Genomic DNA, 26736 nt, shown 5'->3' on the forward strand with positions numbered 1-26736 from the left:
ACAATCGAGGACATTGCCCTACGGGTCTTCAAACCGCATCGACCCGCGATCACACGGTCACAAGGCACTCGCGACTAGACAGCTCGGGCAGGTCCATCACTTCCAGAGGAACAACAACAAAACACCCAAAATGCACAAAAAGCCACCAATCATGTAAAGAAACCAGGCCTCGGTGGGTTCCGTAGTGTGATCACAGAGGGCTTCTCGAAACCTCACACGGCGGTCCCCTGTCACCTTTGCCAGCCAGGGAGCAGAGGACTCACTCTCCAGAATGGCTCAGAGACAGCAAGTCCACGAAAGCTGGGCAATGACTCTCCCCTCCCCTGCCGTGGCCACAGAAACAGCCCGAACAATCAGACTAAGTGTGTAGCCTTACGAGTGGCCAACGGCTATGCTGAATCACGCCCGTACGTTTTGCTGAACTGAGTGGCTGTTACTTCTAACTCAGCCAGTCTATTATTCTGAACAACTGCCATTCTCTCAACCACCAATATCCCAAAGGACAGGGGAGGCTAACCTACGTTATTTCTCCCATAACTGCCTGTGCTCACAAGTACTTGTGGACTCTGATTCTAATTTTGCAGAAGTCGGTACCTTCCATAAAAACTCAGCAGAGTGGGGATTCAAGCGTCCGACTCTTGACTTCGGCTGGGGTCGCGATCCCACGCTTTGTGGGATCGAGCCCCTCCCTGGGCTCTGCTCTCTCCCTCCCTCCCTCTCTGCCCCTCCACCTGCTGGCTCACTCTCTCGCTCTCTCCATCCCTCAAAATAAATAAATAAACTTAAAAAAAAAAAAAAGACTCAGCAGAGTGGAGTCAGGGTTCAATGTGGCCTTCACAGACTTGGAAGATGTTTGTATGCTTTTAACAACAGGTTTATGCCCAAAGAGTTTCTCGAATAGATGATTTACAACTTACTAAAAAAGGGCAAGGAAACTGAACCTTAGATCATAGAGAATGGGGACCAACCGACTACCTCAAACATTACATAATCCGGTGATCTCCGTGATACGTGCCGACTCGTTTACCCCTGGCATTTTCACCATAACTCATACACGTAAAACGATGACTGCTGAGGACTGAGATGTGTCTCCCCCACCCCCCACCCTCGGCGCATCTGCTCTTATACCGACCACCGACCCCCTGCATGCCGAGCCTCTCGGGCCTGGTCTCTACGTGAACATTCAAACTCCACATGCCAACCTCTGCGTAAAGGTTAGATACTCCTTACATGTGATTAAAATACAGGTAAGAGCTTGAACACAGTGGATGATCGGTAAACAAGAACTCCATGCCCTGGCTCGGATCACAGACCTGATAATTACAGGCAACTCCTAGGCCCTCGGAGTTATCGGAGTTCAGGTTGCCACCCCCCTTCCCCGCCCCCCCCCCAAAATCCAGCAAATTGAAAAGTTTCTAAGAGGAGAGGGTTTTTTGAAATCACTATACGTGAGCACGTACGTGTGCGTGTTTCTGACAAGTTATGTTTTCTTCACAAAGGAAATCTTACAAGGTTTTTTAAAAATGTTTCTTCGGTTTATTTTGAGAGAGAGAGAGAGAGCGTGCGTGTAAGCAGGGGAGGCACAGAGAGAGGGGACAGAGAGAATCCCGAGCAGGCTCTGAGCTGTCAGTGCAGATCCCAACGTGGGGCTTGAACTCATGAACCCTGAGATCATGACCTGAGCCAAAAATAGAGTCAGACTCTTAACTGACTGAGCCACTCAGGTGCCCCCAAAGAAATTTTAAAAAGAGAATGTCCCAGGACCGATTCTCTCGGTTATTTCCAGGCGAGACATTCATTTCTCTTGGTCAACCAGCAGGAGCTCTTATCACAGTGCTCCTGAAGTTGTCACTTCTCCACACACATCTTTGGGTCAAGCATGTCGTTAAAAGGAAATGATGCTGTCAGAAATGCTGCTGTCATGGCCACAAGAAACGCTTGGGGCTCAACAGCTGTGAACTGGGCTGAATTAAGGGGGCCATGACATGAAATTTCTGTAGCCTTCCTTGATTAATCTTGGATTGAAAAAATGCTTCAAACCTATATATGTTCCATGTCTCTCTGTCCGTGTCTCTTTCTGGTCTTTTACTGAGGAATCATATGATCCCGTGAGCTGATAACCACTGGAGCTGCAACAGACACATAAGCCCTACAGAATTCTCTGGAAGAAATCACAGCTCTCTGAGTGAGGTTGTGCCGAACTGCAGGCTGTCCCCACGCAGGCACCGAGCGATTAAAAGTCGGGTTTTGTACGTCTAAGTTCTTGTACTGCCAAGATCCCGTGCTGCCCAACCAGTTAGACTGCAAGGATATAGACGTGCCTGGGCGGAGGCAGGGGTGCTGGGTGGAAAGCCCGTCTGGGATCTAGTGGGCATGGCTCAGAATCCAGGCTCGGACCCTTGTTAGACAGCAGCTTTGGGCAGGTAACATAATCTGCTGATCCTCAGACTTCTCTTCCACAAAATAGGAATAAAAACTCTTTTCAAAATGTTCATATAATGAAATGCAGGCGTAATGCACGTGGTGAACCTGTGTGCAAAAATCCCTGGCATACAGTAGGTGCTCAGCATATGTTCCCCATTTATAATGGCTCCGTTTTCGTATATTTACTTAAAACCATGAAACCGCATCCCGGACACATACTTTAACATACGTGTTCCGACGGTAAAGCGGATTTCGCCATACGTTGGCCTCATAACAACCAAACATGGACTGTAGGCTATGAGCAGGCCTTTTCAGGATGACGACACATCGGTCCCAGGGCACACACAAATCAGAACTGCAGGTTCAGATTTTCCCCCCAAGCTCTGGTTTAGGAGTTGGAGAGGAGCGATGGGTAGGGTGGGAGAAAAAAAAAAAAGTGGGAGACACCACTTTCCCATGAAACCATCACAGCCCCCCCGCCCCGTCCGGTTACCAGGAGCAGAGGACCCACCACGCGCAAAGAGCCACCATAACTAAAGCAGGTCAAACCCAAGGAGGTGTTTGCTTTTCCCACGAGAGGAAAAATACTACGAGAGTCTACCCTCTGGCAAGAGCTGAACATTTGGGCTGTCCGGAGATTATTAACATGAAAACATAGTGGAAGGAACACGTGGATGAAAGGTGGATTATGGCACCGTGGGGGTTTGGTAATCTGGTACATCACAGAAGGAATTCTACAACCAACATCCAACTGAATATGAAGGCAACGGCACAGAACGCCCCTACGTCTCCGTGTTCTCCCAAATACCAGAGTAAACTGTTGGTCATGCCTGTGGACTCTACAAGTTGACCCCCACGTGCCCTGGGTCTCCAACCGCCGTGTCACGGCCCCTCCACTCCCACAGCAGAGCCCCCAGGCCACACCTTCGACAAAGGGCGGACAAAAGGGCTGCAGCCAGAGAAAGGAAAGTTGGTTGGGGTTGACTTTGAAACCAAGATCAAACGAAAACGACCTCTTGGAAGTCTCTAAATCGAATCCATTTCAGAGTGCAAGGGCAGACGGCGAAATCTGAACTGTGAATAATTGCCAGATCAGAGGAATAATTTGCAAGGGATACAACAGAACGTGATACCATCTCAAACGTAACTAATACGCTTGGCCCTCCTGGTTTGATATGGACATTGCATTGAACAGATACTCCTTATATCATTGCACACATGACGCATTTTTTGTACCGGAATACATGTATAACAATGTATGTGATTCACTGGTTTATATGTAACTGAAGACTGCCACCCCCCCATTTTTTTTTTATTTAAAAACAATTTTTTTAACGTTTCTTCATTTTTGAGGGACAGAGCATGAGTAGGGGAGGGGCAGAGAGAGGGGGACGCAGAATCTGAAGCAGGCTCCAGGCTCCGAGCTGTCAGCAGAGCCCGACGCGGGGCTCGAACTCACGGACCGCGAGATCGTGACCTGAGCCGAAGTCGGACGCTCAACCGACTGAGCCACCCAGGCGCCCCTGCCACCCCCAGAATTTAATTTTAGGTTATGGGCCTTGAGACATTTTTACATTTAAATTGCAATCTGCGAGACTGTCAAATTATGCTTCCTAACACACTTCACATTGTGAGACATAAGTGCCCAAATCCGTCCACACCCTGTGCGTCCCGTCGTACATCTAGAGGCACAGACGTCCCTGGGACGCTGCACCTTTCTAGCGAGGCAGAAAGCTGGGCTTGCCGGTTTTTAGCCCCGGCTGCACATCTGGAGACTCCATCCCGAGGTGGAGCCGGGGGTTTGTTTCCATTTTTAAAGTGAAATAAATGTAAGGGCTCTCATTAGTCCAGATAAATGTAAACTGTGGCCCGACCCAGCCTGTATTTACAACTCAAATTCAGGGGCACCTGAGTGGCTCAGCTGGGAAACGTCCGACTCTTGATCTCGGCTCAGGTCTTGAGCTCAGGGTCACGAATTCAAGCCCTACAACGGGCTCCACGCTGGGCATAGAGCCTACTTGAAAAAAGACCCCAAATTCAGACAAAACTGTTGTCCCGTAAAGTCCCCGCGCCCACTACAGCCTGGGGTTCCCACTCTTCTTTAGACGGGGGCCCATTTCAAATACGTGGGCATCAGCTATCTTCTAAAAACCTCATAAACCAACTGGCTCTGGTGACGCATGTCTCGCCCTCTTTTCAGAGGGTTCCCAACGGGGAACTTGAACGCGGATGGGGAGAGTCAGCTTAATTTTATTAGAACGAGTAAGCCCACACGCTGCTCCCCGTGCACAACATACTGGATGACTGGGGGCGGAGCTGGGAATTACGATTGACGGTAGACCCCAAAAAGGTTTTAAGGGGTGAACATAATCCCGTTAGGTATCAAAGCGATATGAGAAACTCAGAATGACGATGCCGACTGGTGAAGGAACGGCTACTCCTCCCCAGGAACGCACAGCGTGTTCCGTCTCTGCGTGTGGCACGCACGGTCACGCGGCCCAGCGCTTCTGTGCTGAAGCATTCGCTATTTACCCTCCCAGATCGTGCACACGTGCTTGCACATTTCCGCTGGACACAGCGCTTGTGCAATAAAATAGCCTCGCTTCTCCTCCAGCTGATCGTGCTGCAACCATCACTCCTAGTTTGATTACCTAATGATGGCCTGCAAAGGGCATACTCAAAACTCCCCCAGCTTCAGTGAGAATCCCCGCAAGTAAAACAAAATTTATGGCCCCGGTGGCTGCGGCAGGGGGGCTACAGAGTCAAAATGGGAGCGATTCGGGCACTTTCCTCGCTTACGATCCCTTATGAAGCACAAAGGAACCTCCCAGGTGCCGAGAATGGAGAACTTAACCCGCGTGGGCACAAAGCAAGGCTTCCCCAAACTGCAAAAATGACACTCTTGCGTTTTCAAGCGTTCGCTCAAAGGATCGGTCTTCTTCTCATCGCGGGGGCTTTCAATAAATCACCCACCCAGAAGGTTCCAGTGTGAATACGATAGATCCTAATTCCACTCCCATCTCAACTGTGGGGCTTCTCTGAAGGTCAGTGTCACCTCCTGGTTCCCTCACTTGACGCGAGCCTGCTGGCACTTGGGCAGTTCGCTTCTCATTAGGTTTGTACCCACATTTCGCAGTTACACGGGGGAGGCTGAGGGGGCGAGGGCTCAGCTCCTACTGTGCGCTAAGTTCTGTGCTGCGGGCTCTCGGCATACGCTGCCTCGCTCCATCCTCCCGCCAGCGGGTGACATCAGGGTTATTTACAAATTAAGGAAACGGGAAGAGCCAAGTACAGAGCCATTGGGCTAGGAAATGAGAGAAACTCCCTGTGAACAGCCCCGTGTGACTCCAATGGCTACGTTTTCTCATTATGTTTCCCTTTTTGTTGTCTCAAGTAGTCATTTGACTCTGTTTCTTGTGTATACGTCCATCTAAACAGAGATCTTTCCTTGCATGGAGAATGTAGACAGTGCATGGTTTTCTGTTCATTTGTTTCCCAGGATAACGACCACAGTCCTTCGATTGTAGGGGCTCCAATGCTTGTTGACTACCTTGGTTCTGGATTTTGATTTACAAAGTGCTTAATATTTATCTCAGCTAACTTAACAGAGTAGAAATGGAAATTTTTTTTTTTCTTATTTTATGGTGAGTGCCAGCTTTTCGTCCCTGAAAGTGCACTGCATCACTCTTTGTGAAGGATTCAAGGTGAGTTAAGAATACCCTTCTTCAGGGGCGCCTGGGTGGCTCAGTCAGTTGAGCAGCCGACTTCAGCTCAGGTCATGATCTCGCAGTCTGTGGGTTCCAGCCCCGCATCGGGCTCTGTGCTGGCAGCTTGGAGCCTGGAGTCTGCTTCCGATTCTGTGTCTCCCTCTCTCTCTCTGCCCCCCCCCCCCACTTGCTCTCTCTCTCTCTCTCTAAAATAATAAACATTAAAAAAATTTAAAAAAAAAAGAATACCCTTCTTCAGAAATCCTCGTGTGCAACAGGCAATCCCCCTCGTCATAAGCTTAATAGCTAAAGAAGACATCCGTCCAAGACGCAGAGACACAATTTCGTCTCTATGCTCATGCAATAAGGTATAAGAAGCTAAGAGGTGGGCAAATCCACTTAGCTTTTTGAATTGTACTTTATACAAGTTATATCATATCCCATGACCCAAGTATATTGCAGCGTTTCTTACTTAAAATTTGTTTAGAGATTCTCTTAGGAACTGTCTCCAGCATAGATGGAGCTAGTATCTAACACGAGGACTTTTCATCCATCCATCCATCCAGCCAGCCAGCCATCCATTTAACTATCTGTCTGTCCATCCACCCACCCATCCACCCCCCTATCCATCCATCCAATTGCTCACATGGGCCAGGAACACTGCTGGGTGCTGGCAGTCCTGAAAGGATTCCCAACAGCCATGAACTTAAATGTGGCTTATCACAGTTAAGGGTCAGCACCTGCTTTTTCACCATTCATACAACGTACTCATATGGAAATATAAATTATGATAGAATGAAATGACCTTAAGGTCGTCATCAAGGCAAATATTTTTTTTCACAGACGTTGCATACTGGATGAAGTCACCAAATGCTTCAACTGCATTTCATTTTACATGTTTTGCTCCAAATTTCTAATGGTTGAAGATACAATTATTCAATGACAAAAAACTAGGATGACTGGATATATCATGTCATTGCCTATTTAAGTTTTCTATTATTTTAGTACCATTTTTAAACTAAAGGCAACCAAACATCTTAGCATCACTGTAAATCTGGTAACAGCGTGTGGAGATATATATATATATATATATATATATATATATATATATATATATATACATACATACACATATTTATTTATTTATTTATTTATTTATTTATTTTTATTCTAGTTTAATTTTTGCTTTAAAACTGGTAACTTTATTTTTTAAATAAAGAGAGAGAGTGTGTATGCACAAGCAGGGGAGGCAGAGAGAGAGCGGGAGGGAGAGAATCCAAAGCAGGCTCCACACTGTCAGTGCAGAGCCCGATGCAGGGCTCAAACTCATAAATCATGAGATCATGACCTAGGTCAAGATCCAGAGTTGGATGCTTGGGGCGCCTGGGTGGCTCAGTGGGTTAAACATCCGGCTTCAGCTCAGGTCATGATCCCACGCTTCGTGGGTTGGAGCCCGTGTCGGATTCTGTGCTGACAGCCCGGAGCCTGGAGCCTGCTTCGGATTCGGTGTCTCCCTCTCTCTCTGCCCCTCCCCTGCTTGCACTCTCTCTGTCTCCCAAAAAAAAAAAAAAAAAAAAAAAAAAGTTGGACGCTTAGCCCGCTAAGCCACCCAGGCGCCCCGGAAACTGGTAACTTTTTACATATAATGACAGCATATACCTTATTGGGTATGTCCCTCTATTATCAATTGACCAAAAGGAAACATAGGAATACTGCCTACATTTCTCTAGCCTGTAAATTTGCAAATGAGATATTTTTATTTTGTTTTCCTGTAATTTCACAGAAATTATAGAAAAGATAATATGAAACGAACACTGCTTTCACTACTATTTTAAAACACTGAATTTACTCGATTGAATGTCTGTAAAACACATGCTGTTTTTCCTTTAAAAAATCGGTAAAACAAGTTCTTCAAGTAGTGAGATGCATGTGCAATAAGATGACTGCCGTCCTCAGACAAAGGAATCAAAATCAGCAAAAGTGACACATGCCTGGAACGAGCGGGGAACGGAGCGTGGTCACGCCAGTAACAGTGGAGTTCTGAGACTCCAGGAACCTGAGACCAGGGTCGGGGCTCCTGACGCCCCCTGTTGTCCGAAGTGAGCAAGGACAGGCCTCGCCTTGTTACAGTCTGGCCTCGGGCCTGTGGACGATGACGCCCCAATCTCTCCTTCGGGAGGGATTTACACGGACATGGACGCTGCAAGAACACACGAGGCCCTGAGCGCCAACTTGTTCCCATAAAATAAGGCCCGAAATACGACTTTCAACCCTACTGAGGAGACGTGGCTGCCTCTCCCACCAGGCAAACACCGCGAGAGATCTGATTTGAACCCGATGAGCGGATAGGGAAGGAATGGGTGCGTGCACTGGGTCCAGCGTCCCCAGCCCCACCCGGGAATATTCCAGCTCTCAGGCCTGCTGAGTTCTGGTCCTTACGGTCGGTCCAGTCTTTCCGTAGACAGGGCTGCGGTGTCCCTGCTGTTTCGGCTTTGGGGTCTCCGTGTCTTCCCGCCTCCGGACCAGTGTCTGTGCGATGATTTCTGCAAAGCGCCAGGACCATTTTGCCACCAAAAAAATCACTCACTCATCGAACCCAGTTTTGAGGGCTTTACTGTATGTCAGACACTATTGACAGCGCTGAGGATAAACCAGGCGGAAGTCAGACACGAACCCCTGCTACCCTCTCAACATTTAGCATAGTGGCCAGCTTGCTTAGCGTGAAGACATCATTCTTAGCTCCCAGCTCCCCTTTTAAACTGTGCTGTGTGGTGCTGACGCCAGAACTCTGCAAATCCCACTTCTGCTCTGCCACCTGCTCACTCTTCATCGCTGTCACAGCCCATTCGGTGAGGGGGTGGACAGACTGAAGAACGTGGAAGAACTTGTTCCTTCCTGTCTGTCCCCTGTGGACTTCCGGTCTTCCCCCTGTGGACTTCCGGTCTTCCCCCTGCGGACTTCCTGTCTGCCCCCTGCGGACTTCCTGTCTGCCCCCTGCGGACTTCCTGTCTGCTTCCTGTTCCTGTCAGCGTCGCTCCACCTGGCAGTGACAGTCTGTTCTAGTTTAGGGTTTACCTGAAGAACCAGCAACATGCCCCCTCAGAGTCCAGCACCAGCTGGCCAGCGCCTCCTGCTTGGGGGTTTGAGCCTCCCTGAGGCATCTAAATTGTGATAACCACAACTCCTTCACTGGGTTCCCTCAGCCGCAGGGGCAGTACCTGCTAACTGCATTTTCCATCTTGCAAAGCTTTAGTATTCTCTTTTTAATTTTTCAGTTAATACCTTCATGCTCGGCATTAATTCTCTCTTACCAAGCTGTGCGGTCTCCGGGTCCTAACTGGACTATGACTGATACAGGTAACAATAAATACCAAGAAAAAGACAGCAGGGAAGAGGGTGGGAAGTAGGTTTGGAGGGGGAAGAGTGGGCGATTTTAGATGTGTGGGTCAGGGAAAGTGACATTTAAGAAGAAAACCGCCATCCTGCTCTGCTCGAACCTCAGGCAATCAGGAGCCTGCTCTGAAAGGCACGGTTTCCTCCCGTCCCTTCTTTTAATCTCTAGACTGGGCTGGACGTTCTCTTGAATAGCCACTGCCTAACAAGCAGGCTTCAGGGATTCTTGTCCTTCAGAGAATCCCAGACTTGGATCATCCCCCAGAGGAAACGACCGCGGGGTCACATTCCTGCTCCCCCAAAGAGACCCATTTGGCTGTCTCCGGCCAATCTTGCCCGTGAAGAACATGCTGGTCGCACTGGTTGTAGAGATGAGCACCTGATGATGATCCTTCCAGCAAATATTCTACCGACCATGATGAGTCCCTCTGAGCGTCGTCCTTGGTGGTGGCGGGAGAAGCATCTGCCTTCTAATAAGGGACACTGGGAATACCCCACACCAACCGGAAGGGAAGCTGGCCGTCTCTCCTCTCCCCACTGCTACCTGGCCCAGATCCCCAGACCGAAGACACATTTATTTTATTTCTAGAATCTCTGGCTCATATTCCAACACTTAAACGCTTCCTGTTGGTTCCTCGGTATATGAAAAAGTAATAGCATCCAGTGTGTTCGGCGAACACACCCCTGGACAGAGAATCTGAAGGCGCACATCCAACACCTGTCTCAACTCGGCTGGCTCTGCGATATCGGCCGCGTCACCGCACCGCACTGAAGCTCAGGTTCGTCATCTGAGAAATAAGGGAAGTGGAAGAAACCTCTAGGTTTTGTCATTACATTTCTCTAGGCACGTCATGTCTGTTCACAGAAGAATCGCTGGCCACCTCAAGTATAAAAGATCATCTTACAAACCGGGAACCTGGATCTATTTTTGCCGATGAACCACACTCATGTCTGTCAATTTCAAAATTCTTAACTACATTCATTCTTAAGGAATCGGCAGAAACAGAATTACCCGGCATGCTCTTTGGTTCCCCACACCCATGTTTACATTTCCTAACAGCTACCAACTTTGGCCTTACTTCCTCTAAAAAAAGGACATTCTCCACAACGTTATTACATGCCTCCCAAGCCGGACATATTCTCAACCTGGTCGTGCCACCACTGGCCTTCTCAGATTGCGGCACAACTCTTAAAAACTCATATTGTCTCCTCTGACCGGCTCTGTTGTTGTTTCTTCCCTCCACTCCCGCTTTATTTTACTGGCTCCAGAACATTTCTCAAAGTCAGTTAAAAGTCTGGCAATATTTCAGACAGTTTCCGAGGATTTATTGGGTGCTACAGGAAAACTCTCTATGACTAGGATTTCCAGAGAATCCCCGGAGTCTGAGGTTGGGAATAAAACCTAGGACTGCTTCGACCAGCGCACCGAGTAAGTCTCCAACCAAGTGAAGGAATTCTTCTTTCTTTTAGTGTTTATTTATTTTGAGGCGGGGGGGGGGGGGAAGAACAAGCATGAGCTGGGAATGGCAGAGAGAGAGGGAGACAGAGGACCCCAAGCAGGCTCTACACCGACAGCAGAGAGCCCAAAGCGGGACTCAAACTCATGAACCCTGAGATCATGACCTGAGCCAAAGTCGGATGCTTAACCAACTGGGCCACCCAGGCACCACCACCCCCACCATGTGAAGGAATTCTTAAGCACACTGGGAACTGTGGGATTTACCGGTTTTCCAACATTGCCGGAAACAAGAGAATAGTTAGATTTTAGGAGAAGGGGTATGTATCCTATGCATTAAAAGCTTTAACAAACACAATGATTTACATAAGAAGGGCTAAATTTCACACAGATTTTGTGCCAAGGGCAGTGGACAGACTTGTTTTTTTTTTTGGGGGGGGTGAGGCGGAGCTAAGATGACAATCTAAGTACAGAACTTGCATGAAATACTTTAAGAAAATCTAATCCCATCATATGCCACAAAATCCTTATCTACAGAAGCCTCATTAACAGTATTGACTAATGGGAGTTTTTAAACATTGTTTTGTTAGAAACCTTAACGAATAAATCCTTTCTGAATAAACTATATGCCCCGACAGAAAATTTAGGGTGTTCAGCACTCATGGAAAGAAATCAGATGACACGAATTTTAAAATGAATTGTATAGTTATTTATACCTCAAAACAGAAGTTGGGTAAATATAATATTTTTATCTGTAAATGTGAAATACGATCACTCAGGGGCACCTGGGTGGCTCAGTCAGTTGAGCGTCCGACTTCGGCTCAGGTCACGATCTCACGCTTTGTGGGTTCAAGCCCCGCGTCGGGCTCTGTGCCTACAGCTCGGAGCCCGGAGCCTGCTTCGGATTCTGTGTCTCCCTCTCTCTCTGCCCCTCCCCCACCCACACCCTGTCTCTCTCTGTCCTGGCGATCCCAGGAAGCAAGAGTGCACTATTGTCTGAAGAGCTGGCTCTCAAGTCAGGCTTCCTGGATGCCAAGCCCACTCTTTTAAGAATGACCATGGGAGTCGTCTGTAACAGGGGGACAGTAGAGTGGCCTTGGGCAATGATCTGTAAAATGGGTCGATGACAGCACCTAGTGGAGACTGACTTCCAGAACGGAAGTGTATGGGGGGGGGGGCAGGTCTGCTCTCCAGTGAAATGATCATTTAACTGCTAGAAATTACACACACACACACACACACACACACACACACACACACACGAACCATTAAAAGTCTCTGTAAATTGTCCTCAGGGCTTCAAACGGGGAGACACATCTACGGACTCTAATTTCATAAATCTTGGAAAGAATGGTGAAAATTTGGTGGCTTCTGGGCCGTGGGCCAGTCACAGCCTCACTCTGCCCCCAGTCGGTGGGACAGAGCTCCCAAGAAGACAAGGGCCTCCCGTTCCCCCGACTCCCATTCTAGAGCTACACTTCCAGGTAAGTGGCCTGCTTACCAGGCCTCCTGCCCCTCTGCTCCCCCTGCCACAACATTTGTGCTCCGGGCAGGTGCAGCCACGAGAACCGATCTGCCTTCTACAAGCGGCCACAACTCTCAGGACAGAAGCTCCTCTCTGCACTCAGCAGGCTGAGGATAAGGGAACCCTGGCCGTCCCCATACCAGCTCATCTGCAAGGTACAGCTGCAGGCCGGGAAGCAGACAGAGGGGACTGGGTACCCACAGCCTCACCCGGAGCCCCACTCATAGAGTAGGGGTGCCTGGCACTCGGGGAGAAGCAGACACTGCAGGCCCCTGTTCCACGCAGGGGCACATGTGTCCTACCCAGGAGGAGCGGCAGCTTTAAGAAGGGGGGCTCACCTCAAGGGGCTCATTTTTCTTTTTTCTTTTTTTTTTATCACTACCACTCTGGAGCGCAAATTGCTTCACAGTCTGATTTGATTAAAGAGCAGTTTTGCAAGAGCTTGTCTGGAACCCTCCAAAGGAGCTCTACGTTAGTCAAGTCAGTTAGTCAAGTCAGACCTCCGAGCAATTTATGCCCCAGGGCGTCGTAAAACATGAACACACACACACACACCCCAACAACAACACAATCCGCTAGCAGTTAGCGCAGGTGAGCGGGTGGGGTGCCACCAACGGCCGCGGAGCAGCACGCCAGGCTCTCTGGAAGATGGCACACGAGCTCCAGGTGGCACTCGCGAGAAGCGACATCGGAGGCTGCACAGAACCAGTCCTGCCAAGTCACGAAACCGACAGGAGGAAAAGAAACAGCAGCAGGAAGCCTTGTACGGCAGACCGTGGGTAGGGTCCAGGGTTGCCACCCTTCTCCATGAGGCTCGGTTTTTGCAGAAAACGATGAGACATGCAAAGAAGCAGAAAAGTGTGGCCCCGAACATGAAAAGAGACAGGCACGGAAACTGCTTTGAGGGGTCCCAGATGCTGGGCTTAGGAGACCCGTGCTTCAAAGCAACTGTTGTAAACACGTTCATGGAACCAAAGGGAACGACGTCTAAAGAATTAAAGCAAGGCCTGGCGACAAAGGTGTAAAATACAGACTAAGAGAAATTATTAAAATAACCAAATGGGAATTCTTTGGTTTAAAAAGTACAATATCCCAGGGGTGCCTGGGTGGCTCATTCAGTTAGGCGTCTCACTCCAGATTTAGGCTCAGGGCATGATCCCAGGGTCGTGGGAGGGAGCCCCACATCGGGCTCTGCATATCCTGAGCGTGGAGCCTGCTTAGGATTCTCTCTCTCTCTCCCTCCCTCTCTCTCTTTCTCCCTCACACTCACATTCTCTCTCTCTCTTTCAAAAAACCAAAACCAAAAACACTATGGTATCACAAAGGAAACTTTACTATAGAAACTGAGTAGTGGCTTTGAACTGTCAGCAGAGAATCAGTGCATTTGAAGACAGATCGATAAAGATTGTGCAAGATGAAGGGCTCAGAGGAAAAAGCAAATGAAGGAAAATTAATGGGGCCTCAGAGAAATGCAGTACACCGTGGAACACACCAACATACGCATAATGGGAGCCCCACAAGGTGAGGACAAAGATGGCCACACGCGCACACATCGCAGTAAAAATGTAGAAAGACAAAAACCGAAAGAAAATCGGGAGGGGCGCCTGGGTGGCTCAGTCGGTTGAGCATCCGACTGCAGCTCAGGTCATGATCTCATGGCTTATGGGTTCGAGCCCCGCATCGGGCTCTGTGCTGACAGCTCAGAGCCTGCCTAGAGCCTGCTTCTGATTCTGTGTCTCCCTCTCTCTCTCTCTCAAAAATAAATAAACATTAAAAAATTTAAAAAAAAGAAAATCGGGAAATAGCCACAAAATCAAACAATAAAACTGCGATGAAATAAACAGACTTCTCTTGAGAAACAACAGGGGGCGAGAGGCAGGATGACATCTTCAAAGCGCCGGAAGGAAAACACAGTAACTAAGCCGTAACAAGAATAACAACAACCAAGACTATCAACCAATGCTCTCTATCCAGCCGCTCGACGCCACAGCAGGATACCCCATGGTCATCAAGAGAGCTATAATCGAGAAGATGGACACGTGGGGGCCAGAATGTGGAGAAATCAGAAACCTCATACGATGCTAGGGGGATGCAAGGTGGGAGAGCTACTGTGGAAAACAGTTTGGAATTTCCTCAAAATGTTAAACTCAGGATTCCCATAGGACGCAGCAGTTACGCTCCTAGGTATAAACCCAAGAGAAAAGAAACGTACGGCCACACCAGAATCAGGACACGGACAGCAGTGTTATTCACAATTGCCAGAAAGAGCAGAGACAATAATATCCATCAACTGCCGAGGGGATAAAAAATGTGGTATATGTGTACACGGGATTATCATTTAGCCATAAAAATAACGCACGGGGGCGCCTGGGTGGCTCGGGCGGTTAAGTGTCCGACACTTGGTTCAGCTCAGGTCACGATCTCATGGTTTGTGAATTGAAGCCCCGCGTCCGGCTCCTTGCGGCCAGCGTGGAGCCTGCTTGGGATTCGCTCTCTCCCTCTCTCTCTGTGCCCCTGCCCTGCTTCTGCTGCCTCTGTCTCTCGCAAAATAAATAAACTTAAAAAAAACAAAACAAACAGTACCTATGTTAGTGTGGTCATTAGGCTAAGTGAGATAACAACAGTGAGGCTATTAGCCAAGCATCCGGCACAAAATCCACAGTAAGTTAGCCCGGGTTCTTCCGCGCTTGTCCTGGCCATGGCTGTTTCCCGCGCTCACTAGTGCAGTCATTCTTGAAAGGCACCTGCTGTGCCCACACATTTACACACCCATGCTGGTCACCACAGCAGATCTGTGATGTCAGTTAGGTAGGGACATGGCAATTACACACACTGCCTTTTTTACAAATAACCTTCGGGTGCCTGGAGGGCTCAGTCAGCCGAGCGTCCGACTCCTGATTTCGGCTCAGGTCACGATCTCACGGTTTATGAGATCGAGCCCTCCGCCTGGCTCTGTGCTGACAGTGCGGAGCCTGCTTGGGATTCTTTCTCCTAGTATCTCTCTGCTCCTCCCCCACACGTGCGCTCGCTCTCTCTCAAAATAAATAAATAAGCACTTAAAAATAAAATAAAATAACCTGGTGCAGTGAGATAAGAAATATTTTGAATCAAGACTCTTGGTGGAAGTACCGGGACAACTTTAGAGGTCTTTTTAGGGTTTACAGATGGGGCAGCGGAGAACTCCATGATGGTGAACGATGTTAGGAATCTTCCCCGGGGCAGCCTGTGACTCCTCCATCGGGCATCACGCCCGAGTCTCCTATGAAGATTCGGCTTGGACAAACTACTCCAGGAACCGAGGCTGAATCTGCCACCTCCCAGATGCACCCTCTCCGCATCTCCTGGCGCCTGTATTTTCCCTCCCATCATCACTGCGGTGACATCACCTGTGTCCTGGCTCTCCCATCAGACAACCGGCAACTCGTGCCCGGCTCTGGAAGGCTCCAGCCCCGCCCGGTTCTGAAGCTCATTCACGTCTCCCAAGATCCTTGGGAAAACAGTCATTTTAGTCTTGCAAGAACAGTTGCTTACTATAAATAGGACCACACCATCAGCTACTCACTTTGACAGTGTTCCTCAGACCCGTTTACCGAACAACGACAGCCAAGGGCTCCCACACTCAAACTCCGAGAACCTGGGGAGAAAACTGCTTATCGGTTTGCAAATTGCACCGTCTCACAATTGTCAACCAAGTTCTCCAGTTGAAGACGTTAAACTCTTAGTTAAGCGATATATTTTAACTTCAAGGTAACAGTCCCACGCTGTAGGGAGAACCAGGAGAACGGAGTAGGGGTGATTTCTCCACCACCAGGGATCTTGTTTGCATCATGCTCTCCACTAGAGTCTGCAAAGGGGTGTGAGGGACAACGGGCAAACAAAAGAGAATTCTACAGGCAGCTGCCTGCCACTCAATAGGTGCGTCGACCAGAAACACTGGGGGAAAAAAAAAAAAAGCTTAACTGAGATCTACCTGGAACTTTAATTAGATCCTCCCCCCCACCCCTAATAAAAGAAGCCCTCATCTAATGTAACACCATTTTTCTTCATACCTTAAGAGATCTGAATGAGAGATGGGGTAGCCATCCATCAGGAGAGAAATAACAGACTTGGCACCGAGTTGAAGGACGTTCCCATTCAATATTTTTTTCTTATCTGGCTAACGACAGAGGACTTCATATCCTCCCTTTTTCTTCTTTAAAATGCCTTTGATTTGTCATATGGCAAATGCCCCTGCCCCTCACACTCATAAGTCTAGTCGAGGTCATGTTCGTAATGATCCTCTACAGACAAAATATCAGTGAAGCTGGATTTAATGGGTTTGGAAGATGAATGGTGAAGGCATACAGATTCCTATTCCAGTGACCAAAATATTAAATTCCAGTGTTCGTTATCCAGAGGAGTCTTGTTTAAGTCTGCACCCTGCCGGGGTCATGGGAAGCACCTCGCCCAAGCTCCGCAAACAAATCCAAGGATATGAGTTCTGAAGGCACGGCGCGCCTCCCTTCCACACAGATGGCTTCCATTCCAGGTCTGAGCTTTCGTTAAAAAAGCCAAGGAGATCTCTTCCTTTAATGCATTATATGAAGAGTTCTAGCCCTTTAATTAAGGGAGATCTGTTTTTCTTGGGAGAACATGGAAGAAATCACCCACACCGTCTTCAATCATAAAAATTATGCCAAATAACCGCCAAATCCTTGGCAAATCCCGGCTGTGATCACTCTCAAACCAGAAGCCCTTCACAAATTAGGGTAGACACGGGATCAACCCATTTCCCATTCCCCTGAAAAGCAAGTGTTAATATTGTTTGGCAATTTTTAACGGGATTTAGCATTTGCACATGTGTAGTATTTGAAGGCATTCAAATACTTGGGCATCCGATACTCGCACTCCCATACACAAAATCCTTCTAAGATGCAGAGTCTGAATTCCCTCTTTCCAAAGGGAGAAAGAAGCTTAAGACAGATGTAAAACATTTTCTGGAAATGTAATAAATGTTCAAAATGTGGTCAAGACCTTAAAACGTGACCACACATCTTCACTCAGCTACCTAAGACGCATCTCACTCATCTGTGTCTGACAGATTAATGTACTCAAGACTCTAAGTATCTACTAAGCGTGTCTTGCTTTAAAATATGGAAATATTTCAAGAAAATTAAGTGACGAGGCATTAAGATTTTGGCTTGGACCAGCCTGAGGGATGCCGCTATCTTCCCAACTTGGCTGAATGCTCCTTAATGAAGGGACCAGCGAAGGGGACCCCCAGAGGCATTTAAGTGATGTTCGATGTCTAAGTCCGATAGAGTAAAACCTTGGCTTGTGAGCAGAATTCGTTCCAGAAACGTGCTTGTAACCCAAAGCTCTCATACATCCAAGAGAATTCCCCCATAAGAAATAATGGAAGCTCAGATGACTCCACAGCCCAGAAAACATTCATATAAAGTGATTATAATCCTGTAACATAATACAAAATATTAAATAAAATACAAAATATAAAGAAAAATAAGCAAATTAACCTGTACTTACCTTTGAAAACCTTCGTGGCCGGTGTGAGGGAGACAAGAGACGGGGGGGGGGGTGGTTATTGTGTCGGATGACATTCACCATCACTAACGGAATCACTGCTGTCTATCGGCTCAGTAGAATCTTTTTCTGTTCCTGTGACTTTAACAAGGAACCTATCTAATGACCTAGAATGGAGCAAAGCATTCCTAAGCTCACTGTTGTGTGGAAAAGCAAAGGACTGTCCATAGGTGCTCTGAAGTGACAAAAAATCCACCACTGCCAGTTGGGGGCACCTTCCAACGTTGTGAAAAATCACCAACGTCTGCCACACATCATGGCCGGAGACTGAGCATCCGCGCATGGGAAATGATCACCCACAATCCCTCAGAGAGACAGAGAGAGACAGAGAAGAACCATTGGCTCAGTTGTGACCATGTGACATCTGGCATCCCATACCACTCATACTGTGAAACGCTGATCATTTATCAAATGGAAATTTCTTGGGGCACCTGGGTGGCTCAGTCAGTTAAGGGTCGACGTCAGCTCAGGTCATGATCTCACGGTCCGTGAGTTCGAGCCCCGCATCGGGCTCTGTGCCGACAACTCAGAGCCCAGAGCCCGCTTCTGAGTCTGTGTCTCCCTCTCCCTCTGCCCCTCCTCCGCTCGCGCTCTGTCTCTTAAAGATGAATACGTGTTTAAAAAGTAATTAGAATTTATGAGAAACGCTTGCTCGTCTTGCGGAATACTCCTGGAACGGGCTGCTCGCCATCCAAGTCTCTACCGTGCTAAGAAGATGGGGAACATGCCCAGAGAATCATCAGTCCAGTGAGACCGGCGCTTCCCGGCCACGGCTTCGTCACATTTGGAATAACACCCTAACCTGTAAGCATGCGATCCTGGACAGAACGACACGAGTAAAGGGCTTTCAAGCAGCCGATCAAATAATCAACCCGGTCCACCAGGGGACTCGTGTTGGTCTTTGCAGAATGAAGACATTTCTCCAGAATGGGCCACAGCCAAATGGGCCCAAGGCGACGGCATCGCGCCTCGTAGACAGCGCTCCTTGACAACGTTCTCCTGCTTTCACAGATCAGTGAAATCTGCCCTGCGATGACGGAGGAGTCAGCTAGACGATCTCAAGGGACATCTCATCGCCCTCCCCCTTCACACACGCCACTGTCCCTGTCACTTCACTAGCGGCGGCAGGTACTCACCAAACCTTTGCACGTTGAAAGAGCCACCGAGGAATTTTTGTGGGATCGTAAGGAGCCTTGATAAAAACAGAAATCCTCGGGTGGGAAGGCGTGCACGGACTTGGTGCCTCCCTTCCCCAGCGTCTGCACCATAAATCCAGGAGCCACCAGGTTGGACGCTTTCAGCTCCATGTGGAAGTCATGCCTGAAGCCCTTCAGCCGAAGGTGAAGAGATTCAACCCCGAGCTGGGCCAGCGCCCTCTTCCTCCTCTGAGGGTGTGTGATTTCATGCGACACGTAGTCTCCGTTGTGGTCAACCTCATAGGGGGACACCAGCTCGTATTCTGAAAGACAAAGACGGGGCTTGGCTGAGTAATTTCAGAATTCTAAAAAGAACCTGGGAGTCAGTCTTAGAATGTAATTTATTGCCAGATGACACTCCCTCCCGGTAAAACACGACGGAGGAAAACTGCAGCGACGAGCCAACCTCAGATCTCCGCCGTGGGACGCAAACAATCAGAGTCAGAAGAGAAAACCTTCAAAGTAGCCTGTAGGGAAGTCACTGGTGCCCATCACGGGCTAGTCCCAGTATGGCAAAATCTATGACACTTCAAAGGAAAAACAGATTACAGACCCAGGAAATTAAAAAACGGGACACGTGGGGTTCCAGTTCATAAATTTCACCTTACGCTCATGATGATATGTAATCATTTATGGTTCTAAATATTCTTTGAGTCACACTTTTTGTTTTTTTACAACGATCTCCATTGAGCTGACAAATTTTAGCTTCAGGAAACAGTTATTAAAAAGGCAAATCTGATGGGCATTCCTTGCTGCTTAATATTTTAATATTTTCTTGTTAAATCGAGGAATCCCGTAAACCCTACGCAGACATATTCCGGGTTTCTAGATGCTAACATTGGGAAATGCTCCTATGTGGTTGCTCCCACGGAAAAGCGTGGTGGACCCTCTCGTTGGCCCGAGTTCTTGGCCAACTGTCAGAGTCCACAGCCCAGGGTCTTTCCAGACACTCACCACAATCCTCTGCCCACTCTGATTCACAGGACTCGAGCCTAAAACACGTTCGGACAAACAATCTTTGGAAAAGTCTGGAAACCCCCGAGGGGCTGTCAGATCTCAGGGCCCCCTCACAGGTCTGCCGGGTTTCAGTCACCGACGACCCCCCAGTTTTGCCTTCTCTGCACATCTGAGTCAGTTTCCCCACTGTGGGAAGCACAGAAGGAAGGTTCCGAGCTCCTTTCGTTACCAGCATGTGCCGTCGGGAGACTGCTGTGATGGAAGCTCGAGAAGTGGGGCCCTCTTCTGCCCTGGCAGGAGTTGGACATGTTTCTTGGAGTCGTAAGATACAATAAAACAGGATCCCACAGAAATGGCACTTGGTCAGAAGCAAGGGGTAATTGGGTAATTATTGTTTCTAGAAAAGTGAGGTTTTGTTCTCAACCGATCTCTCTCTACACAGGTGCCTGATCGTGTGTCCCTGTGCCGTCCGGCAGGTAAGAGAAAGGTTACTCTGGAAGGAGGAGGCAGCCAGTGACCGTTTGTGGGTTTGTAGAGGGCAAGGGAGGCCACGGACGGGAAGGCCCTGCCTGGAGCCCCCCATGCTGAAGCCTGGGGCTGAGTGTCCAGGGCCAGGCGGCCAGCCCCATCAAGTGGCGGGTTAACCAAAGGCTGGACGATGGCCTCTGTGTCTCCAGGGATGCGGTCTCCTCCAGTCAAGACCTTTTTTTTTTAAAGTTTATTTATTTATCTCGAGAGAGCGAGAACAGCAGGGGAGGGGCAGAGAGAGAGAGAGGGCGACAGAAGATCGGAATCAGGATCTCTGCTGACAGGAGACAGCCCGACGCAGGGCTCAAACCCCCGAACCTTGAGATCATGACCTGGGCCAAAGCTGGGACACTTAACCGACTGAGCCACCCAGGCGCCCCGCCGGTCAAGAGCTTTGACAGGCGACTCTTCTGGGCCCAGTGCTAGGCCCACGGGCCTGGCCCTGCCACGCAGGTGAGAACGGGTGCCCTGAGGGTAAGTGGGGAGCTGGGCCACACGCAGCAGGGTCTGGCGGACGACTTGAGCCAACCGTCAACATCGACGTCAAGGCAGGGCATGTGTGTCCCGCGGGGCAAAACACCCTGGAATTGTTTCACAGTTTACCAGGGAAATGAGACAATAAAACAAATCTGGTTGAACCGCAGGCAAGGACAGGAGAAAGGGGGAAACCGGTCAGGGACTGGCCGGTGTATGCGACGGCGGCCGATCCGGGGTGGCTCCGGGGGGCAGAGCGCAAAGCCCCACCCCACCTGCCTCTTGCCCAGCTTTCCGGGCCGAGGGGAGAGGCCGGTGCCAAGCAGCGGTGTGGCCTGGCACTCTTCCCCCTGCCTCCTGGGGCTCTCAGGGAGCCCTCCCCACCTCACCCCAGCCTATGTGCATCCCAACAGAGGCCGGGGAACACTAGCTAATCAGCACAACTACTGCGCGTAAAAGATGATTACCACTTTCAAAACATCAAACTGCTTCCAGATGCCATCAGCCCTGTTCTTCTGACCTTTGTTTTGGAAGTCACGTAACATGCATCCTGTATCTGGAGGGGACACTGGATATCTACGCTCAAAATAGCATCACTGATAAGCCTCTTTTACATAAACACATCCAGGGTCCTGTTGACAAATGCAGGACCTCCAGCTATCTGAGGGGAAAACACGAACGGCCTGGTGGATGGCATCTGCCAGTTCCCCTGGGGGTAATACCCCCACCGTGGCTGATTTCCACGTGACGTCACTCAACACGGAGTGTGGAAAGATGCGCCCCCGGACCTGCACCTGTACCTACGCACATCTCCCCACACAGATACGAATGATGTAAATAACCTCGAGAGCACAGGTAATAGTAAAACCTAGTAAAGCAATTATAAGGGAGGAACGTTGAGTCTTTCCATTTTGTCTTTAATAGGATTTATTTCATGGTAACTATATTTTAATTTTATTGGAAAAAATTTAGTGTTTATTTTTATTTTTGAGACAGAGAGGGGCAGAGCGTGAGTGGGGGAGGGGCAGAGGGAGAGGGAGACACAGAATCCGAAGGAGGTTCCAGGTTCTGAGCGGTCAGCCCAGAGCCCGACGCGGGGCTCGAACCCACGAACCGTGAGATCGTGACCTGAGCCAAAGTCAGACGCTTAACCGACTGAGCCCCCCCCCCCCCCCGGTCGCCCCATATACTTTAATTTTCAATGACCAGCTCGGCAAAATTTCACAGAAAGTGACAATCCGGTCTGGAGGGCTGGTACCTGTTGGCCTCAGGACACCAGCTGTGCCAACAGCAAAGCCACTCTTTGGGATTTAATGACGATCGGTTCCCAAGAGGCAGGGAGAAAATGTTCGATGGAAGAAGATTTGTTTTCCCGTTCAGTCTGCTGATTCTCAGCCGGAGTGATTCCCCTCCCCCTCCCCCAGGAGACAAACGTCTGGACGCTTTTCTGCTTTGTCAGGAAGGGGGAGGGGGACTGTGAAGCTCCTGGAATCTGACCACCGAATTCAGGGATGCAGCTACTTATTCTCCGATGCCCAGGCGGGACCTCCGCTACAAAATGTCAATACTGCCAAGGTGGGGGAATCCTGATTGAGCCCGAAAGCCCCGCTTACCATCAAATGTGTACTCTCGGTTACATATAAATGAACGCGGAAAAGGTCATCGCTAAAGAATTCAGTGAATGAACAAAACAAGCACAGTATCTCATCATACACGCATTACTATCTGGAAAAAGTCAATATATAACTGCAGTAATCTGAAAAAATTAACTTCTGAGCTTAGGTTTTCAGATGATAATCCCCTCGGCTGTCGGCTCGCGATTTCAAGAAAAAAATGAGCGTGATTCCTGACATCCCGAGAATCCTTTAAATTACACCTGTGTCCCCTACACATTTGGTAAAGGAGGACAACGTCGCGTACGGCTGCTCCCCTCAGTGGTCAGAACTGCCTGATTTCAAGAGGTTTTCTGACCACAGCATCAAGTCTAAGACCGCTCCGGTTTCAAACTCAGTGCGGGGGGTGTGGACCACCTGTGAGCACGCAGGGCTGCTTGGTACCAGCGGCCGAGAGCAGATCCGAACCTTGAATCCCTACCCCAGGATTCAGTGACGTCACATCCGTAGCTTGAAAGCCACCAGGGAGGCAGTATTTACCCCTTGGGAACCGGAAAATATTACAGATCTGGGCGCCACAGAGCCTGCTGTTAAAGATTTACAAGCACACCCCAGGTGAACCTGAAAGGCATTGCCCTGTCTCACGTTACCTGGATGTTTGAATGTAAATCGATATAATCTCCCAATGCACACACGCACACAACAGGTCTATTACACACAATGAAACAAATTTCTAAAGAACGTCTACACCTTGCCCTGGGAGAGGAACTTACTGGAGAAGTAAAAAGCTAAGGAATCTGTGATGGTCTTAGCTCTTTACCGGGAGCCGCTATTTTTATCACAAAGGTCAATTTGTAGGAAAAGCATTAAAATCTCCCAGTAGGGAAACACCATTCTGAATCAGCCAAAACGAAACGGGTGGACTTAACGTCTGAAAATAGTTTCGTTGGGCACGAACGAAACTGTGCTGCCTCACAGAAGAGACGGGCTTCTCTTTCCTACTGCTTAACTGCTCCAGACACGGAGCAAAGTTTGCAATCACCGTGTGAACGACGTGTTGCTTTAAACAAACCTCACGGCCGAAAGAGGGAGTCCAAAGCCAACATGTGTCACCGATACCTAGATAACCGAGCAGCACCCACCAAGTGCACCCCGGCTCTCCTGTTCTGAACAGACACAGGTGACCTGCTCAGCACAGTCTTTTCCCTGCTGGTACGAGAGCCCTCCAGTGACACGCACAACTCTCCACTTAGCCGTTTGCAACTAAAGACCTAAAACACACAGAGGGTGGGTGTGAGGTGGGGGTGTATCCGCTAAGCTAGAACTTCACCGATGATGGCTCACACCGTCCCCTTCTGTTTCTGAGCAAGCAAGGTATGTGGTTGTCATGGAAATGCTAGGCCTGTGACACCAGCTGATAATGCCAGGTGACTGGAGCCTCATGCCAGCCAGGCTGCCGTCCAGCTCCCGGGAGCCGGCCTCGGCCAGGAGCAGCGGACGCACACTCGGGAAGGGAGTCTTTGACTTCTCCTTCTGGACGTGGTTCTCTGCCTATGATGCTCTCACCTAAAGACCACTTATTTTCTTTTTTTTTTTTTTAATTTTTTTTTCAACGTTTTTTATTTATTTTGGGACAGAGAGAGACAGAGCATGAACGGGGGAGGGGCAGAGAGAGAGGGAGACACAGAATCGGAAACAGGCTCCAGGCTCCGAGCCATCAGCCCAGAGCCCGACGCGGAGCTCGAACTCACGGACCGCGAGATCGTGACCTGGCTGAAGTCGGACGCTTAACCGACTGCGCCACCCAGGCGCCCCTAGACCACTTATTTTCTATAAATGCCATACAGTGATCTGAAAATCTCCTGAGACTTTCATGATTTTGGAGAACTAGAATTTTTTCAGAAGTCTTCTTTTAAAAAGTGTCTCTGGAGGGACAATCAAATACAATATGGACAATTACATCCTACGGGAAACATGAAGGAAGGCAGGGGCCAGATCAGACCAAGAAGGTGACCTTTAAATAGATAATGACCTTTCTCTAGCAGTTACACAGCCCTAAGTCATTTGTAAGGATTTCCTATCACTTACATCTAGCGCCCTCTGGTGGTCCTGAAAAGTCTTCTGTTCCCAGCGTTCCTCTCACCTATCGCTTCATTTATAGACTATTCATGAACTCTCCCAGCAAGAGAGAATCCAAATAGGTAATGCGTGTGTCCAACTCCTGTCTTTACCAAAGGTTAAAAACTATATTCAAATATTTTGAGTTATTAACTGTAATCTTCTGGATTTTCTGAAAATATGTTGGGATAATCAAACCTGGTTCCTCTAAAATACTGACATTTGATATGGCAACTTATTGTTGGAAATGTTGCAAAGCACCGATATTAAACAAACGCCAAGGGATTGGGTTCAGATAAAAAGCGCCTAGCGGCCGACATCCCGCACCTGCCTTCCCCTTTAACCTAACGGAAGGCACGAGAAATTTACAAATGCAGCAGTGAAACCACAGGCTGCAAATGAACCAGACTCATGGCTTAAGGCGAGGCATGGCTTGGGAGGTCGCAAACGCTAATTACCCTTCCCGGCACTGTATTTCAATTATGTCCCAACCCTTGAAGACCATCCACTTTCACCCTGACAAGAGTACTGGGCAAAAATGGCTTTCTTTTGTCTCCTGCCATTTAGTCAAGGGCACACAGAGAGCCTTCAATCTAAACAGCCAGAGGAGGACGAGGAGGGGGTGAGGCGTGGCGAAAGGAGTCCCCTGCGCTTTATAATTTCCTGGATGCCTCAATTAGAAACACCTTTAGATTACTCCTTGCTTTTGTAAATTTTCTTATTAAATGCGCATTCCTTCTTTTGTTGCTATTGCTTATGCCAATAACGCTGGTAAGCGCTACTGTTCCACAAGGGAATACAATATAAATATTGGTGAAAGTCGACTCCCAGGTGCTCGCTCACAAGGCGAGAAAGCGCGGCTCGTACTATGCGTGAGTTTGGAGACTAAGCAACATTCGCAGCGCCTGGTAAACCAGCAACACCGGCAGCTATTTGGTGAGGGCTGGGACCCTCCTTCCCCGCAGACTTACCGCCCTGTGCCATCCAGGCCGGCCACTCCGCGGACCCGGCAGGTCGCCGGCCGCTCGGGCTCCCCGGCGAGGCCGCTGCGGGTCCCACGGAGCGAGCAGGTGCCTGCTGGAAAAGAGCCGCGACACCTCGGTGAGACCCGGACCGCGCGAGGGAAGCCGCGGGCACCCGCCCCCCAACCTCCGGGGACTCACCTGCACAGCCACCTGCGCCAGGAGCAGCGCACAGAGCGCCGCGCGCCCGGGGCCCCGCATGGCCGCGCCGTCCCCGGCGCCCCGCGCCCGCCGCCCGCGCTGCGCCCCCGCGGGGAGAGCGCGCGGCTCCATCCAGGGGCGCTCGGAGGGGCCCCCAGCCGGGCGGCTGCAGGTGGGCACCGCGGAGCCGAGGCGCGCAGGAGCCTCCCCGCCGCGACTCCGCCGCCCGCGCGGGGTTATCACTGCGGCTCCGCGCGGCGCGGGGGGCGGGGAGGGCGGTGGGGCACCAGCGCGCACCGTGGGAGAGCGGCGGGAGGAGGCGGGCCGCGGAGGGGAGGCGGAGAGGACCGGCGAGGGGAGGGGAGCGGGGAGCAGGAGGGGCTGGCCGGAGCGGCGGGGTGGGGAGCCGGAGGGGAGACAGGAGGGGGAGGGCAGAGGCCGGAGGGAGCGGGCGGGGGGGCGGGGCGGACGGGAGGAGGGCCGGGAGGATCCCCGCGCTCCCAGCCGGATTCGGGGCCTCGCCCGCCTCCCCGTGTGCGCGCGGGCGGAGAGGTGGCTCGGGGGCTCCGAGTGGTGAGCGGCGTGAGTCACTTTCCAGGCGC

General features: G+C 49.8%; 1 protein-coding gene across 1 annotated transcript in view; it reads right to left on the reverse strand.

The window, feature by feature from the left end:
• Positions 1 to 26266, reverse strand: part of ADAMTS16 (ADAM metallopeptidase with thrombospondin type 1 motif 16) — a 160176-nt gene extending 133910 nt beyond the window's left edge. Inside the window, 3 exon segments of the mRNA XM_047074474.1 lie at positions 19222 to 19544; positions 25943 to 26048; positions 26135 to 26266. Coding sequence (XP_046930430.1) covers positions 19222 to 19544; positions 25943 to 26048; positions 26135 to 26266 — 561 coding nt within the window.
• Between the last annotated feature and the right edge of the window lie 470 nt (positions 26267 to 26736).

The sequence above is a fragment of the Lynx rufus genome, unplaced genomic scaffold, assembly GCF_022079265.1.
Source record: "Lynx rufus isolate CCGP_SWC_20201006 ecotype Redwood Valley unplaced genomic scaffold, mLynRuf1.p SCAF_1, whole genome shotgun sequence".
NCBI classification, from domain to species: domain Eukaryota; kingdom Metazoa; phylum Chordata; class Mammalia; order Carnivora; family Felidae; genus Lynx; species Lynx rufus.